This window comes from Liolophura sinensis, chromosome 7 (genome assembly GCF_032854445.1).
Source record: "Liolophura sinensis isolate JHLJ2023 chromosome 7, CUHK_Ljap_v2, whole genome shotgun sequence".
Classification (NCBI taxonomy): Eukaryota; Metazoa; Mollusca; class Polyplacophora; order Chitonida; family Chitonidae; genus Liolophura; species Liolophura sinensis.
Window position 1 is genome coordinate 51,698,616 of NC_088301.1, and position 18,116 is coordinate 51,716,731.

At 35.9% G+C, this 18,116-nt stretch overlaps 1 protein-coding gene across 3 annotated transcripts; it reads right to left on the bottom strand.

The window, feature by feature from the left end:
- Window positions 1-292: 292 nt before the first annotated feature.
- On the bottom strand, window positions 293-15,904 carry LOC135470553 (EGF-like domain-containing protein 1). Of its 3 annotated transcripts, none has more exons than XM_064749569.1 (11): window positions 15,860-15,904; window positions 12,432-12,490; window positions 11,124-11,279; window positions 10,652-10,780; window positions 7,931-8,175; window positions 7,089-7,222; window positions 5,782-5,939; window positions 5,313-5,397; window positions 4,453-4,627; window positions 3,576-3,702; window positions 293-3,043 (listed from the first exon to the last, which is right to left on the bottom strand). In XM_064749569.1, exons 2-11 carry the CDS (start codon window positions 12,481-12,483, stop codon window positions 2,868-2,870), a joined length of 1,437 nt encoding a protein of 478 aa, XP_064605639.1. In that variant the 5' UTR covers window positions 12,484-12,490; window positions 15,860-15,904; the 3' UTR covers window positions 293-2,867. The 3 variants fall into 3 exon arrangements, with proteins under 3 accessions (XP_064605639.1, XP_064605638.1, XP_064605637.1); XM_064749568.1 differs by lacking the exon at window positions 15,860-15,904 and adding an exon at window positions 15,524-15,649; XM_064749567.1 differs by lacking the exon at window positions 15,860-15,904 and adding an exon at window positions 15,244-15,317.
- Between the last annotated feature and the right edge of the window lie 2,212 nt (window positions 15,905-18,116).

Here is an 18,116-nt window from a genome sequence, read left to right on the forward strand (position 1 = left end):
GGAGTTTTGCCATGCATGTGCCCCGTCCAGAGTAGTACTTTTGCATGGAGTTCACGCGGTTTCCTGCCCGCCATATTATAAGCCAATAATAATTCAGTACGAAGCATCATTTAAATAAACAAATAAATATCGAAAATTACATCATGAGATATATAACGTTGTTTACCTACCAATGATACTGTTAATCAGCGATAGAATATTACATATTAGAAATTAAAAGCCATAATTATTTGAAATATATTTGAATATTTACCAAGTAAGTTAAATTTAAACAACTACTAGTAAATTCACAAACTGTTTTATTATAATATGTAACAAATATTTACACTTTGAGAATGAAAAATAAGCAGTAGGGTGTCACAAGTTTCCTTAAATTAATACATATATTCGTTCGTTCTGTGGAAACAATCCACATGATGCCTAAGAAGTTACGATTTCAACACCGACAGTTGATGGTATCTGAACAATTGTTTTAGGAATATATATAAGATATGCATTAATAAATAGCAGACGATTCGAGACATGATTTATCAGTAGGAGATATATTGTGGTTCTACTAAAATACTTAAGCATGGATTGCTGTAAGCATCACTCGGAATGCACGTACTGATAAATTCAAAGCCCATCATGAAGAAGATAGAGATGATAATATTAGGCATTTATAGCGCCAAAACAATTGTTATGCGGCAAACCCGCTATGTTTGATAATAAAATAAGCAAACTTTTATGTAAGACAGTGGAGCATTAATTTTTACGATCAATTATGTAAAACAAAAAGAAATCAGCATAAACCGGAAACACAGAATACAGCAGCACATTGTCCAGGGGGAAAAGGGGCACAACCCTTTGGTCACCCACGATGAATTTGTTTTAAATATGAATCCAACCAATATCGAGTCAAATCATTACACAGCATAGTGTGATATAAGCATTCACCCATAGTTCTCATTTGCAACCGACTAATTACAGGTTAAAATAACATTAATCACTTGTCTGAGCTGCACACCAAGCCCACGTGTGCATAGAAATAACATAAATAATTAAATTTAATAGTTTAAATAATTTATAACCTGTGAAATACAATTACTGCGTAGGAGTGACCATGACGAGTTCGTCATTTTCATTTGCAACTCTGCATTCAATGGTACATCTTGGAGCCCTAAATACTGTAGGTGCAAAAGCGTCACTCGCATGTTGAAAAGGGTATATGGGTGTTTATACCCATGGCGTAAAATTTTAGCACCTCGCCTGCAAATCAGGGTTCAGATTTCAGGCCCCGTGTTTAGATTCCCATATACCTTTCTCAAAACGCGGATAAATTATAGCAGAAGCCCATCACCTAAAAGTGTGCAACTTCCCTATGGCTAGTCTCCTCGGCACTTCACACTTTTCTTCCATTTCTAACACATTATGTGACGTATCTGTGCAGCCATGTATATTTTCCCTCTTTTGCTTAGCTATCATTTGAGTAACGGCTAATGCATGGTGGGATCCATACGCGCTTGTGTTGAATTAGACTGAACAAATTACTACAATGGAGAGTTTAGTAAATGGACAACAATGTCTTTGACAGTAATTGTTTCAGAGTTGCTTGGAAATATAAAAATGACGTAACATGTGTACTGTGTCGTGTAGACAAGCTATAGGGAAGTTGCATACTTCTAGGTAATGAAGTTCTGCTTATAGTTAACAAAGAAAACACTGAATTGAAGCAATCATAACATGGATGCCCTTAAACAATCCTGGTAAACAAATCAAGTTTTAATTAGAATTTTTCAAATCGAATATGAAATATTTTAAAACAACGGATTATATGGTGGTCTTTTGGAGCCATTTTGCATCAATGACGTCACATCCGTACTTTTTTGGCTTGAAATAATTCATTTCAAGGTCCATGGAGCTCTATATGTACCTGTATTCTTACTGCAATCTGATGCGATCCCACTCGTTACAAGAAGGTCAGAAAAGGCTACCGTAGAATCTATTGTGTCAAATGCATTTAATTGGCTGAAAAAAAATTCTCAAAAATAAAATACATCTATTTTTTCCTGGATAGTGTTTTATATTCTTTGCTAACAGATTCTTAGTGTTAATGTTTTCTTTAAACTCTCATGTGGCTGATTGGATTGGACTATATACTAGTTATGAATAGCCAACTCAACCAATATATAACTGCACTCAAGAGATTCCCGACCACCTGTGCAAAATCATAATAACTGTCGCTGGCTGGTTTTACATGGCTACCTGAGGAATTTCAGACAGCAAAGCCAGGATTAACATCAGACATCGCGTAACATCAGACATCACGTAACATCAGATATCGCATAACATCACGTAACATCAGACATCGTGTAACATTAGACATCGCGTAACATCGCGTGACGTCAGACATCGCGCGACATCAGGCTTCGCGTAACATCAGACATCATGTAACATCAGACATCTTGTAACATCAGACATCGCGTAACATTAGCCATCGCGTAACATCGCGTAACTTCAGACATCGCGTAACATAAGACATCTCGAGGAGGAACGCTTAGACTCCTTGGTAAACAGAAATGCATATCACAGTAACCATTTGTCTCGTTGCAAAATGGATTTAGTTGCGCAGTGCGCTGCATTTGTCTATGCGATCGTTCAACTGATGTAGTTGCAATAGGCCGTATGTGAAGCGCTTACGAAGAGATTGGGGATATCAGAAGTTAATCATATAACTTGGAAAGTATGTCTGTCTCTTAGGGACATTTCCTTTCACTTTGCTTGACAAATATAGAAACTTCTTCCGAGATGTCCTATCAGAACATTTTCGACAGGTTTCGAATCATGATGAAATATGTACACCGATCATAGATTTCTGAGACAGGGGATTACTTTGATGTTTTGTGCATATAGGAGCAACGACGACATAGTACAATAGCTATAACCAATGTGACAGTCAGCAGCAGCACGGAGACCGCAGTCACAACTAGGAATACTGTATTCTGTAGGCATGATGTCTCTGTGGTCTGGTATATGGTTCGGGTCTTGCATCCACGAATTGCGTCTGTCAACAGAAAAACACAAGTACTTACAAAAAGTTCATTTTATTGCTGAAGAGCACAGTCTAAAGTGTAATACATGAGGGGTTTGGTTTTCCTTTTTTTTCTTTAAACCTACATTATGCATATAGGGTATGATTGCGAAATACAAATTCATACATATATCTATATATGCACATATTCTTGCTATGGTTATGTTCACTTCTGAAATCTTTCTTAGTTGTGCCCTGGCTACTTTATTGGACAAGCGTAGACCTAACCGTAGTTGATAAGCTCTTCAGCAACGGGCTCGAATCCTGTTCCACCAGGTTCGACTGCGGCGTCAAGTCAGAAGTGTCATTATGTACCCAAAGGGCGATGGTTGTCATATTATTCAGCACATTTTGCTTCATTCATGAATCTGATACAAGGGAAATATTCTTGACAACGGCATTGGCAGTCAGACTCAGCCAGAGTCAGTTGATGATGAATGTTCTTTTTCTATGAAAAACTAATTCTTTAATATTAGGGAACATTTAGTTTATAGAAACAACCTACCTATTTCGGCTTCTGACTGAACTACCATCGCATGCTGTGTTAAAGACACATACTCCGCCTCGTCGGAATCTCTTTTTCTTCGACCAAATCCTCTGGATGGACCTCCGGTTTGAACAGGACAGTCAACCTATGAAAAGAGAGCGTTGCTATGAAATGTATCAAAGATATGCGGATGAGACGGCACTGGCCAAAACCAGAGGAAAAGAAATGTGTAATATAGACAAACAATTATATATGTTATATCTTCAGTTATACATTATAACATGAAATGGGTTGGCTGTCAGATCACCTTAATCATTCCATACACAAAATCATATAAATGTCTAACAATATTGTGTTTTCGCCTTTCCAGTGTTATCGTCTATGAAGAAGGCTTCCGGGCTCATCTAGACAGTCTAAAACCATGTGCATTGCAAAGTATAAAAGAATGTGTATTACATTTTCATCACCAAGTGACGTGTATATATTTATTTTATTTATTTACATTTTTAGTGCTTCACAATCATTTCACTTATAGATGGAGGTAACCGAAGAAAAAAATCGATCTGCGCCAGGTGCTTTATAAATTTCTGACTTAAAACCGCAGCAGAAGCAGCGAGAACTGGATTCGAGCACGATGAAGGGTTTGACAGTCATAAGGACACAGTGCCTTGAGCAACCGAAGCCGCCGAATTCATTATTTATTTATTTATTTATTTATTTATTTATTTGTTTGTTTGTTTGATTGGTGTTTTACGCCATACTCAACCTCTCAAACGACTCAACCTCTCAAACAGCATTATGATCGTGGGAAACCGGACAAAGCCCGGAGGAATCTTATAATTATGTATGTTAGTATTGAACAAAGATTCCATACAATCAAATTAATTATACTCACAGCTTCACATAAGCCCTTGTTGCTTTCACGACACAAGGTTATATTACATGAAATAAAGAGATCGTTTGTTTGCTGAAATCGTATGGCGTACATAGCCACGAGAACGGTTTTGCTGGATTGCTGTATAGTCCCCACTGAAGTATCTATCACGGAGAGATAATCCGCATTCGGGCACCTGGCAACAATGGTTTAAAACAATAAATTGGACAATCAGCAAAATATAAAATCAACGTATGCTTAACAAAGTAATTCTACGATAAATCAGATTTAGGCCACTCAGTAACTCATTTTTGTAATGTCTTTACTCATTCATTGTGTTATTATCAGATGAAGAGAGAAACACTACCGTTTCTGCTGAATATCGTTCTCTATCCCTAAATAAAGGTGCAAACAGCACATTTAAACTCCTCTGTTTTAAAGGAATAATATACTGCAGCTTAAACGGCCATGTGAAGGACCTGTACCGCTACGACAAAGCTGCCATGGCGACATCTTTACAGTATGTGTCGTCAGAACTGTAACGTTTGACCCAAAGTAGATCTTCTTTATTTAACAGGCCCCATGAATCACTATTATTTCGCCACCATGGTTTAACTGCACCATGCCTAAATTTTACCGTACACATTTGAAGCCGGTGTAACATGGATTTAAATTCTTTACCTTTCCCAGATCTACTAGAACGAAAACAGCACCAACTGCAACTACCTTGCATGGAAAACTGTATTAACTGTACTAAACAAATGCACATGTCTTCACATGTTTCGTCACAAGTTTTTAGCCAAATGTTAATAAAGTTCGATCTACACTTTGATCAAATTCAAATACATGTGCTATTTTTTTTTCAAAGTAAAAGTGTTTACCTGTTCGTTAAAAACTCTATCTTTTGTCCTGTACCATCCCTGTTTGGAAATGCTACGCAAGAATCGACAGCTAGCGAAGTGTATGCTGTTAAGAAAAAAGAAACAATCCATCGGGGCTGAGTGTACAAGCACCATTAATGAAACGAGTTAATCTGTAACAAACATATGGCCTTCCCTATCAAATCGGAAGTAAAAAAAAAATGAAATACAACTTTTTGATTCATGATCAAACATTCTATCACTTTCCACCAGCATTTTAAATACACGTTAATACAGGTTCCTGAGTTGAATTGTTACTCGTTGTCATTGTTATGTATTACGTCTTTTATGCGGCTTGTACATGCCCAATAACATGTACATATATTATATTATACTGCACCGTCAAAAGATATAAATGGGTTTAAAATGGGATACTAACTTAAACGGGGTCCGTAAAGTACATATTGCATAAAAAGTAAAAGAACCTTACTAGATGAAGATTTAAGGGAGACCTCCACGAAAAGCTGCTGGCCTATGTACAACAAGCGTGATGCCTCTTCCCCCGGCGTCAATCCAGATCTGGTCAAGATCCTCAGCGTTCCCGGAGTATGAGTGCCCGTTACAGTTGTCCCATTCAGATCTACACGCCTACAACGAAATATTATCTCATGTGTTGAACAAAATTCCAATTACAAAAAAAAATGAAAAAATCACATACATTCCTCAAGAATTCATCGCAACCACTACCGGTTTTTAACTTGACTGTTAATTACAGTGCTAAGATCGTGGAAGCTCCTCAACTCAACTCAATTAATCGTACGGAACCGAATGCTTATTTTTCATGCACGAGCGCATATGACCCTACTCAGTCCGGTTGAGTTGAGTTAGGTTAGGTTGCTCGTGCATGCAAATTAACAACACACTCAGCTGGTACTCCACTCGTCACTTGTATGTCAGCTCAGTCTTTCGGTTGTCTCGCCATCTGCGACCCCGTGCGACTATAATTTAGTTTTTAGTTATTAAAAAACTATATTATATACATGTAGTTATTTATATATTTAGTTGCAAATATTTTACGTATAGCTGATCCTCACAATTGTCTCGTGTTGGGAAATGAATGGTAATCTTGCAGGTAGAAAAATTAGTCATTCGAAAACACGAAAAAGACCAAATCAGTAAATTTGGTTATGAACGGACATTCAGAAGTAAGTGCAACATCAGTCACTTGCCAAATGTTTGACAAACTGCATGCATCTATATACATGTACATGTAACTGTATCATGAGCAACAAAAGCTAGACGTAAAGCAATAGACCTCACTATTCAGAAGCTTCAGCATTCAACCACCCTGTGTTTTACACATAGTTCACTCAGTTAGTCATGCATAAGGATAACAACAAAAGATGAATCCGTCAGGTACACAGGTCTATGTGAAATACATAGACCGAATTCAGCTTTTCAACGCAAGTCGACCCGCCTTCTACACAGGATGAATCAAGACTAAAGCAGTGACAAATGCTAATTTCAAGTATATATATATACACCTGTGCTATGAGCCTAATTGAATACTTTAAATAACCGGAGAAATAGGTCATGGAGCGGACTGTTAAGTTTTTCAAGTTTGCTAACACATTCTGAAAGCAAAAATAAATGCATATTAAAATATTTTATATATGCCATTGTTGCCTTTTTCAGACTTCCTCTTAATATAAATATTAAACATTTAAAGACTTAATGTTGACGAATAACTCATTCAAAATAAAATCAAATTTTTAGATAATAGTAGGCAACACTTACTGAGTGCCAACCCGTACTCCCCCAGTGTTGCCGTTCGGATTTATTTCACAAACGAAAGAATGTGTTTCATCAACGAAGGTTTGGACAAGTCCATAATTCACACGCATCTTGTATTCATATCGTATAGCGCCATTCTGTGAATGTAAGACAATGTGTATATATATACATATATATATATATAATGTATATATATATATATATATATATATATATATATATATATATATATATATATATATATATATATATATATATATATATATATATATATATATATAATGTATATATATATATATATATATATATATATATATATATATATATATATATATATATATATATATATATATATATATATATATATATATATATATGTGTACAAAATTTCACACAGCGCAAAATTTCACACAAAATTTCACATCATGTATATACCAGTGTATAGCATATATATATTTATGTATAATACACGCGACATAGTGTGCCACATCTGATTTGATAAAATCGTTATAGGGGGTAGGGGTAAGGGTTAAACAGGTTTAGATATTTGCCATCCTAGTAAATGGATACAACACGTCTCTATATACGGATTTGTCATTTTTGTGAAAGGGGAATCATCCATTAGAATTGGGAACAATAGCGAACATGGAACCGACTTGCTCTAAGCGCGAGATATCCATCATTATTTTTGTACACTAACAGAGGCCCATGCAGTGCTGATCCCCATCTTCCACATTTCTAGATAAACTAACCCATGTTTTTGTCAGAGTCATCTAATTTTTGTGTCCCTCCTTTAAGATAAACAGGGCGCTTCAAACAATGCATCGGATAATGTTAATACTCACAGACTGATTTGTAATCCGTAAACCCTCATAGCAGGGGCTACTTGAGTCTAAGGAAACGATGAACAAAAAGGAATTGTCAGCTTCTTTGTCATTTTGGCCGTTTTTCGAGCAGGCTGGATCGGAAAGAAGTAATTCAGAATCGAAGGAAGCTGGTTGAATTATGGAGATTCTACCATTGAAGATTGAGGCGTGGTGAGGTTTGATGTACATTCCTATGTGCGTCTCATTGCATAACGTCACGTCAACTACAGAAACAAAAAATATGCGTATTACGATTAAGCAACCCAGAGTCAATAATATAAGAACAGGCCTTAACGATTGCGTTGAGAAAAAGTTTGTTTATCGCCTCGGAGCATATCAAATACTCTTAGTGGTATGCCCACCATATACACTTAGTGGTATACCCGTTATATACACTTAAAGATATACTCATTATATACACCTAAAAGTACACTCATCACATACACTTATTGGTATATACCCATCATATACATGTAGAGGTAAATGCCCATCATATACTCTTAGTGGTATATACCATCATATACACTTAATACTATACCTATCATATACACTTAATACTATACACATTCTATGGTTTACCCATCAAAAGCACCCAGTATATCCATCATACACACTTAATGGCATATACACTTAGTATATGGTATATGCCCATCATACATATTTAGAGGTATATACCAATCATATACACTTAGTGGTATATACCCACCAAATACACATTGTGGTATATACCCACCATATACACTCAGTAGTACATATCCGTCATACACATTTAGTGGTATATAACCATCATATACGCTTAGTGGTATACCCAATATATACGATTAGTAATATACCCATTATATACACTTAGTGGTATACCATTATATACACTTAGTGGTATACCCATTATATACACTTAGTGGTATACCCATTATATACACTTAGTGGTATAACCATCATATACATCATATAAGTGGATCTACGATTAGCCAATTTGTGTTTCAAACGACACCATACTGAACGTATCGTACATCCGACGAACATATGGAGTAGACACAGATGAATATACCTACTTCTACAAACTGTTGCAAAAAAACCGAAATTCTTAACTCGTAATCCATGATACCTGTTGTAAATGAAAGCGTCATGTCCGAAATTCGTACACCATTCGTAGTCCGTAAAGGGCGTTCCAAGTCGACAATCGACAAAGGTATGTAAGAAATTATACAAATAGAAAATAAAGCCGGTAACACACAAGAGAGAAGCGGTCATTAGTTTTGAATGATGCCGGGCAGACAGTTGATATTCCAGGCATGAATTCCATATCAAAGTTCAAATTCGTAGTTCATGAATGAGTTCCAGATCAAATAACAATTAAACAAGGTATCTAAGTCGCACTTTGATTGTAACTGTTCATAAAGGCATAATACAGATGTAATGTGCATGGCTGCCTTAACGGCCCCTAGCCCCAGGTTAAGCGGTAGTAGATACACTTCAAAAATGACGTGACCTTAAAAATACAGACCTTAAGCGAACAGAGTGTGATTCAAAAGTAACGGACGATTACGTCTTTCGGGTTAAGGAAAGGTATTCTTATATGGTTCGGGCCTATGAAAAAATGGCAAATTGATAACTGTGTGATGCATGCATGAGAAGGACCTATCAATGTGACAGTTTCCTAGTGGGAAACTTTTAAATATTAATAATCCCCCCAGAAGAACAATGACGTACATAATACATTAATCGACTCGTAAAGTCAGTGCACTTTGTCGAACTTATTATATTCCAAGGTTTTGGAAGGAACTTATTGCATGACCTCCCGAACTAGATCAAAATGCATGCCAATGACAGGAGCTCAAGGTTGGTTAGGCAAAGTAAAAACTCCAGTAAAGCAGGAATCAAATCATACGCAAGAGCACTGTTCTTTTGAAAGGTGGGCCCTTACACGATTTGGAAAAACAACATCGATTTTGTGTTTCATAGGCTTATCTATTTGTTTTTAATTCAATGTACGTGTAACATCGTCTTTCTCTAAATATTCCTGAATACGGCGTAAAACACCAATGAAATAAATAAATAAATCTTCTTTCTCTTCTCCTAGATCTTGTAAAAATTGGATGTATGCCTACATATTGATACTTTCTGTATTTTAATTTTTGGATCTTTTGACATCGATTATTGATTTCTGAGATACTTTCTGTGTTTTGATTTTTTTTGTTTCGAGGCAGTGGAACACAGCAAAACCCTACAACGAAACTCAATTGCCAACATATAACTTAAACTGTTTTTGCATCTGATTAGGTTATATTTCAGTGCACTGACATACATATATTATCACGAATACTCTACGCCTTTCCAAGGATCTACTATGTCGAATAATTATTTATTTTACTGTTGTTTAACAGCAAGCAATACTCAAGACTTTTTACTCTTTTACGATAGCGGGTATCTTTATGGGTGGAGGAAACGAAAGTGAAACGGTGTAAACCTCCGACCTTTGACAAGTTACTGACAATCTTTGTTACATGTGACGTTCAGATACGCACACAACTTTGGTGACAGAGAAGTGATCTTCAATGAATGGGAAAAAAAACTCATTGGTGTCCACTGGTGTCACTCATTTAGTGACAAGCACATTTAGCCGCTTTGACAAGACAGGTTCCCTTGTACTGTCTGGGTTAGAAAAGTCTCTCCATATGTTTAATGATGAACAAATCCTACCTCGAGCCTGTTCACACGTTGGTCCGGTATACTCCTCTGAGCAGTAGCACATGTGACTTGTCCCGCTTCGATAGCAGGTGCCTCCATTTAAGCATGTGATTCCACAGTTCGAGGGTGCCACAATAGTATCTGTAAAGTCATAAAGCACATTTGACATTCTTTATTGGAAAAGAAAAGGAAGCTTCTTTCAGAGGCAATTAGTGTCTGACTGATATAAAGAAAAAAACGAAATCTATTATTGAGATAATTTCAATGGTTGATATTGGAGTAAAATGATTGATATTTTGAGACTGTATCCAAATTAAAGAAACAGAATATTAAGACAAATAACACGGTTATATAATTTATTACCAACGGTCAAAATGTTCTAAATGATATGCACATCTGAGCATGCAAATGGACTTGACTATAATATTTCGAGATCACTGAACAGGAATTTTATATTGCGAAGTGCTTTTATGTGATGACTTACTTGTTTCCAGGTTGCAGTCAAAACCTTCGAAACCCTCAACCTTGGGTATTGCAGCTTTACAGTCACACATACCCGTGCTTGTCATACATACTCCAACATTTAATCTGCACTGAGAGTTCACTCGCCGACAGTCATAAGGCTTCCACGTTTGCCCACCTACAAAACATAAGAAATAGTGTCGCACATCATTATTTGTTGTGGAAACTTCAAGGACACTGTAAAATGACAATGAAGTCTTCCAGGTATGTACACCACAAATCAATGGAAATCTAACGGGGCAAGGAATTATCACTTTCATCTCAGATTTGTCAACCATGTAACTATTTGTATTCTCTACTACCATAAGATTTATTTTCTGGTCATGAAATCGGAAAATTTTAGACTAGAACTATCATTTAAATCTGATAACTTCTGACTGTATGAATAAAGAAGAATTTGCCCAAAACATCAGTTGCATTATTACTGTATATTATACAAATGTTAATATTTCAGTAGATAAAAGTGTGAACATTCTTATTATTGGACTGAGTGTGGGATTACTTCGAATGAATGTCATGAAAAACAAAAAGAATGGCTACGCTCGTAATTTACTGACTTTTAGATTTGAAGATCATTCCAGAGAGAAATACTATTAGAGCATGGACAGTGCATATACATATTTTAGAGTATATAACATAAAATCATTAAAAAAGAACATAACCAAGTGCACCAATCGAGTACAACTGAGTAAGCTCTTCGAACTGTAATAAAATAATCACACAATTATTCATGTCAATCTTTTCCTAAACTATATTCTTCACCCTGCATTTATTTAAAAATTCTTACTGGAGGTTTATTTAATCTTTTCAAGTATAGGTAGATGTGTACTCACTGAACGATAAAAAGAGCGTTTAGTGACCTTTCATAACAATTTAGCCCTGCTAGGTGCACACCCATAGTAAGCATACGGAATCACCCTACCGTGGCGTTAAGGGTATGCCCAAACCATGGATGATAAAGATAGACTTACATCCGTGAGTAAGAACAGGATATAATAGACCTATTTACACCTTAAATATCCATGCTCCAAACGTGATCTTACCGTAATGTTTTTTTTTTGTTTGTTTTTTCGCATATTTTCACCACAATTCCCCTAAAAAAGCAGAACTAAAAACTTTACCGTATCTGTGACTTACGCTTTGTTGTAGATGTAACAGGCACGTCATCAGGTTGCAGTCATTTCTATAATCATTTCTTTTAAACTTCGGTAAAAAAAAAATCTAAGTAACCATCCACCGAAGGTGCACTATGCTTTGTAGTTTAACTCACCTGTTTGTACTACAAACATAAGAAGAAACAGGTATTGGCCCGGAAAACCCATCCTATGGCTGTAAAATAGAAGAAAATCTCAGTTAAGTGGCCTGCATTTCAACATCTTGCATAGGACATGAATCTAAGACACAGTGGACTTATTCAAAATAGTAAATGGTAGCATGAAAGGAAGGGCGTAACAAGTTGTGGGGCGTAGACACATCAAACATGTGAAACATCACGAATCATTCAGCCTGTTCCTGAAGGTGTTATACTCCTTTATACACACACAGATATTTTTAAACCTGTCAGTTATGTACAGTTTTGACAGACATTTCTTTCCAGAGTTTGTCTTATTTCAAAAAACAGAAGAACCTCTCTTCAATACTATGACATTGATGTTAACAGGAAGTATAAAATAAATCATCACCAAGTACGCCGTTACTGTAGCGTTGGAAAGTTGTTGCATAACTATGTGAAAATACATTGCCCTAGGGCTTGATATCACTCTATGTATTTCTTTGAGACAAATACAGCGTACACTGATTCGAATGTTGTTGACAACTATGTTAAACCCCAATCAATTTCTGACTTGAGATCAGTAACAACTATTTTGTAAGAATTTTCATGAATATTTCACAACTTTGTGTCTGTAAGTCCGTCGTTCCTAATTGGGCTGTCCATCTGCTCCAAGTAGGTCGGAACGAATGTATCCACACCCACAAAGCTCTATAGAATCAGGTCATGTTTCTTGATCTATACGTTACTACATTGTAAGCTTCTATTCAAAGAACAGAGAAAATGGTCCCTTTTGGGAGGACCAGTCTGCGTGTACGACCCGTGGACTGTCTGTCCTTAAGAGGTTCACCAATTCACATATAGCAGAAGCACGAATGAGATTATTTGAGCATGGTAATTGAGCTTTAAGCCTTCCTCACACAAAAGCAACTCTTCTGTGTAGTATTCAATTCGGGAAAATGGTGTACATACCGTGGGAGACATGCCTTTTTGTCAAGTTTTCGTACTGAACAAAACCATATTTGAGGTTTACTCCCTTTTCCGTCTTTGGGTCTTATAGGGACTCTTCCGATAAAACTCCCTCTTTCAAAGTGACATTTATATAACTGCTCAAAGGCGTTTAACAATGAATGCCTCATTTGAAAATTTGAAGTAGGTGAATAATATCTTTGTTAAGATTTATCAACAAATTTGCACTGTCAGAATCACTTCACCTCGATTTGATATTTACACTGGCACTGCTATTCAACAACAATTTGCTCTATATACCAAAAATAGCTTAAATGATTATTTAATTATAAATTATAAATTATAAATTGTATTACCGATGTTGAACGGTAATAGATCACAGATGAGACTATATATTTTGTGATAGCTAAGTAATTGGGATATTCGACTAAAATAATACCAAAAATTCGATTGGATGTACGCTGATGGATTTATTGGGCGATCAATCTCCCATGTAGTTTTTTGAATGATAATGCATCACATAAAACCAATATGAACAAGCTCGGAAAGCAGACAAAGTGAATAAGTAAAATATAATAATTGTATTATATAGGGGAATCTGCCATTGTAACCTTAAGATGTAATATACTCATGGTATTACTAAAGTTTAAACATTATTGACTCCTATACATCCCCCAGCATATTGCCTGGTCTTAAATGAAACATTACTGCTTGTATCAAACATAACTTAGAAATTTATATCAGCTTTCAGTGATTGCAAACAAAGCAGTAAAACACACAAATATATATGTGTAATAGATCTCAAGATTTAGGCTTTGAAGTCGTCACTTCTACTGTAACAACATAATTTTGTATGATTTACACATACCGTTCATAACTATCACTATACCGAATGAATGTGAGTGTCAGAAGTTTAGTATTTCATGCATTCCCATTTACATTTCTAAAACAAATATATCGAAAAATTGTAATTTAAACAGTGAACCGAAATTGATCCAAACCCCAACACCGACAACGAAGAGACGAAGATAAATGCCAAACTTTTGACATTATAATCCTTGTGAAGGATATACGTGAATTATAAAAAGAGAAGTAAAATCATTCCATACTTCACATCATCTGAGAAAGATTACAGTATATGTGACATATGTCTACGCCCATACCATACCCTTGCAGTTGGTTTGGCTTTTTATTGCCTCTACATCATAATAGGACTATAAGCAATTAAACATCTTATTTGCACTACAAATATATGTATTTAATATCAGTTCATCACATAAAAATACAAAGCAGCTTTGGTTTTTGCAATAGGATAAGCAGTCAGAATGAAACCAAGGGTATAAGGTTATAAGCGCCCTTAACTAGACCATTTAGGGTCTATACGCGTAACCTACTACATAGAGCATACTAGTATGTCTGTTGTAGATGTGTGAACAGAACTACTCTCTTCATACACCATTGGCTTCATCTTCCTCTTGTGACAATAAAGTAGCATATCGGTACATCGCTTATTCCTAGTAACCCTTAACCAACTGAGAAGAATCAATCTATCTAATATCGGTTATTGACATAACATGTTACCGGTGAAGAGTTGGTATGTGAATCGAGAATGATTATAAGTCAATGAATGAGGTGTTTCCTCAAAATTATATATGCCACATATATATGTACAGATATTTGTGTACTTTTATGGACTGGTCATTCGTGATTACTAAACTATAACTAATATAAACTATAATCCACAGAAAAAAAGGAAACATCCATATGATTTTGTAACATCTACATTTGAAACTTAGCATTAACACCCTTTTTCTTTTTTGAAACATGTCTAATACAAGTGTACCTTAATTTTTTAATAGTTCCAGGTAAGACGGCCATCAATTCAAACCGCAATGAGAACGACTGATGTAGAAATATTTACCTTCTTGAAAAATACTGTAACACAAAGTCAGATAATCCAGATATGTATTGTGTATAATCATTTCTAAGATTACCGTAATTATATCTTAGTATTGACAAAACACAACCTGCATGGGTTTCTTTACTATTGTTTCAAATAGCTTAAATACTACAAATGTTTAGTACAAAGAATCTAATAGCTTATTGGTTCAAAATCGACCTACCTTGCTGCTACCCGAGCAGTGAGTTAAAGCAAAGTTTTAAAACACGTCTTCCTGAGACATGCAATGCAGGAAAGATCGTAGAGTCAATATTGGACTAGCCGGTATGTCTTAATGTATCCTGTTCCACAGTGTTGTGTGTCGGAGGGTTGGGGAGAAACACACTGAACCTCATACTACATACGCTCTCAGACCGGTTTTGGCGTGCTCTATTTTGAGCCTTTATAGAAATCCATATAAAAGCATCTTGAGAATGGTACAGACCCACACCCAGAAAAATAATCAGAACATGAAAGACTCAGACATGTTGACAAAGAATAAGCAACCGTAAGAGCTTACCTGGTCGGGTCAGGTGTAATAGTGCTTTAAGACCGTCCCATTTTGCCTATGCAGCTCTACATATATACGCCAGCTTCTGACTATGCGCCACATCAACCACACTATTAATAAGAATGTACTCGACACTATACAAGTGGCGCACGCCCTTCATTCATTGTTCACAATCATGGATGGCCGCCCCTCTGTCCGGTGTCCCTGCATTATCCCAGCTAAAATGATATGTGTGGCTACTTTGCCTTTCAGACATATAAGTATACATGTTTTCATGTCAACATGTACATACACTTGATAGTCGATGGTTACACGGGCAACAGTAACAGATAACACAAGGAAACTACAACACTGACTTAATTACAGAACAGAGGTGAAGAAAAATAGCCCCACAAACTAAAAGAGAAGACATGCAACTATAATTATCGGGTTCAATGAATAGAATGCTGTTACTATTAACAACATGATAATGTAATTATCCCCTCGTCTTTGCACTCGATTAACCGATATGATATAAATCGAGCCCAATTTACCTAGTCCAATACCATATATTTAAGAAAATTAGGTTAATATACACTACTGATGAATTGTTGAACTTAATTTATTACACTTTACCATTAATTAATACCATGGTGTCATTCTGTATACATGATATAACAAAGGTATGTACAAAGCAAGATTCCTTTATATGCGATATATCCAGGCTCTTGTGGTATATTACAATACACAATTACGATTATCGTCAAACCGTATATTCCAGAATATCTGGCCATATATATTTGTAATGAATCTCATTTCATTACAGTTAATGTGTGTAGATCTCCAATACAACTATTACATTGTATATATAGGTTTTTAAGCCAAAATATTTCAGCCATTCCAAGAAAAGGATTATATTTTAACAGGTTCTCTAAATATTACTGTAAAATAGGTTTCTACGTGATCACTAAATCAGTACATGTACATATGCATTCAAATATAACACTTTTTAAAACATGCACTCTTATTTAAAATCAGCATTTTCCCGAGTATTTGTTTGGCTGATTTGTAAGCAATACATTTATATTTTCCAGAATCTGTGCAAAAGGTTTATACGTTAAATATACATGTATTTTAGAACGAAAGCGAAAAGTTGATACAAGACAGTTAACATGCATGAGTCAGATATTTCAATATTTTCAAAGGGAAATTAAACATTACAGAGTTGGCTGATATTTATAACACTTATAACAGATAGTTTTGCATCTAAAATTTCAGTTTCTCCACTTTGCTTATGGAGAAAACTGGCTTTTGTGTTTACATATTCATAGTTTTGCAGTGATGTCATAGTTGCTCTGAGCCAATCACGAGCACACCCTATGTACACGTGACTCGAATATTGGAGGTGAAAACAAAGCGAATTTAATCGCGGTGAGATAGGCACTGGAGACGATTTTAGCATGAAAAATGAAAAATATAGCTTTTAGGCAAGAAATTCCTTTTGGAAAAGTGTATCTAGATACCACGGTCTCAATGACCTTTAGTTCTTTAAACTTAAGCAATCGGCAAAAATCAGCATTTCGCCCATTTAGCCCCATGTTATTTATCACCTCTTGCTCCTCGCGAGAAGACTCATTCGTCGTCATACGCTGAAAATTGTTAAGCTTCAAACTTGCCCTGCTGGTCCAGGTCCGTTTATTGTGACTGTAGCTGCTCACAAGTTCTCACTGTATGTAGTTCTTCATGCCAAACAGGCTTCAAGAAATGCTTATTGTTGGACTATAAAGCCGTGAAATGTAACCCGGGTTATATTAAATATCATGCTCCAAAATCAACCATTTATACCTCTTTCTGTCTTGCATACAATGGCTATTCCACGCTTCACTTCATCAAAACTCGGCCTTACAATGACTGTCCACATGATTTTCCTCACGCCCTACATAGATGTATGCCTGCCTGAGTTTGAAACTCTTGAGATCACTGCATTATACTCTACATAATAACGTACACAGGGAGAAGTAATCTCAATGTCACTATGAAAACTGCAGCTTTTCTCTTGGCGTCTAGACATAATAGCTTCTTGAAAAATCACTGCGTAACAGATTCTCTTTGAAAACATATCTCACAGCTTTGTACTCCGTGTTTCCGCATCAGGAACTATGTGCATGCAACACCTCATTTTACTCTTGCTCACATTAAGCACTGTACAGTGCACTTGCTATTTGGACAGGTTATATTTTAACGCATGTTTCTTGTTACTTTCGCTTTTACGAAACTTTCAATCTGA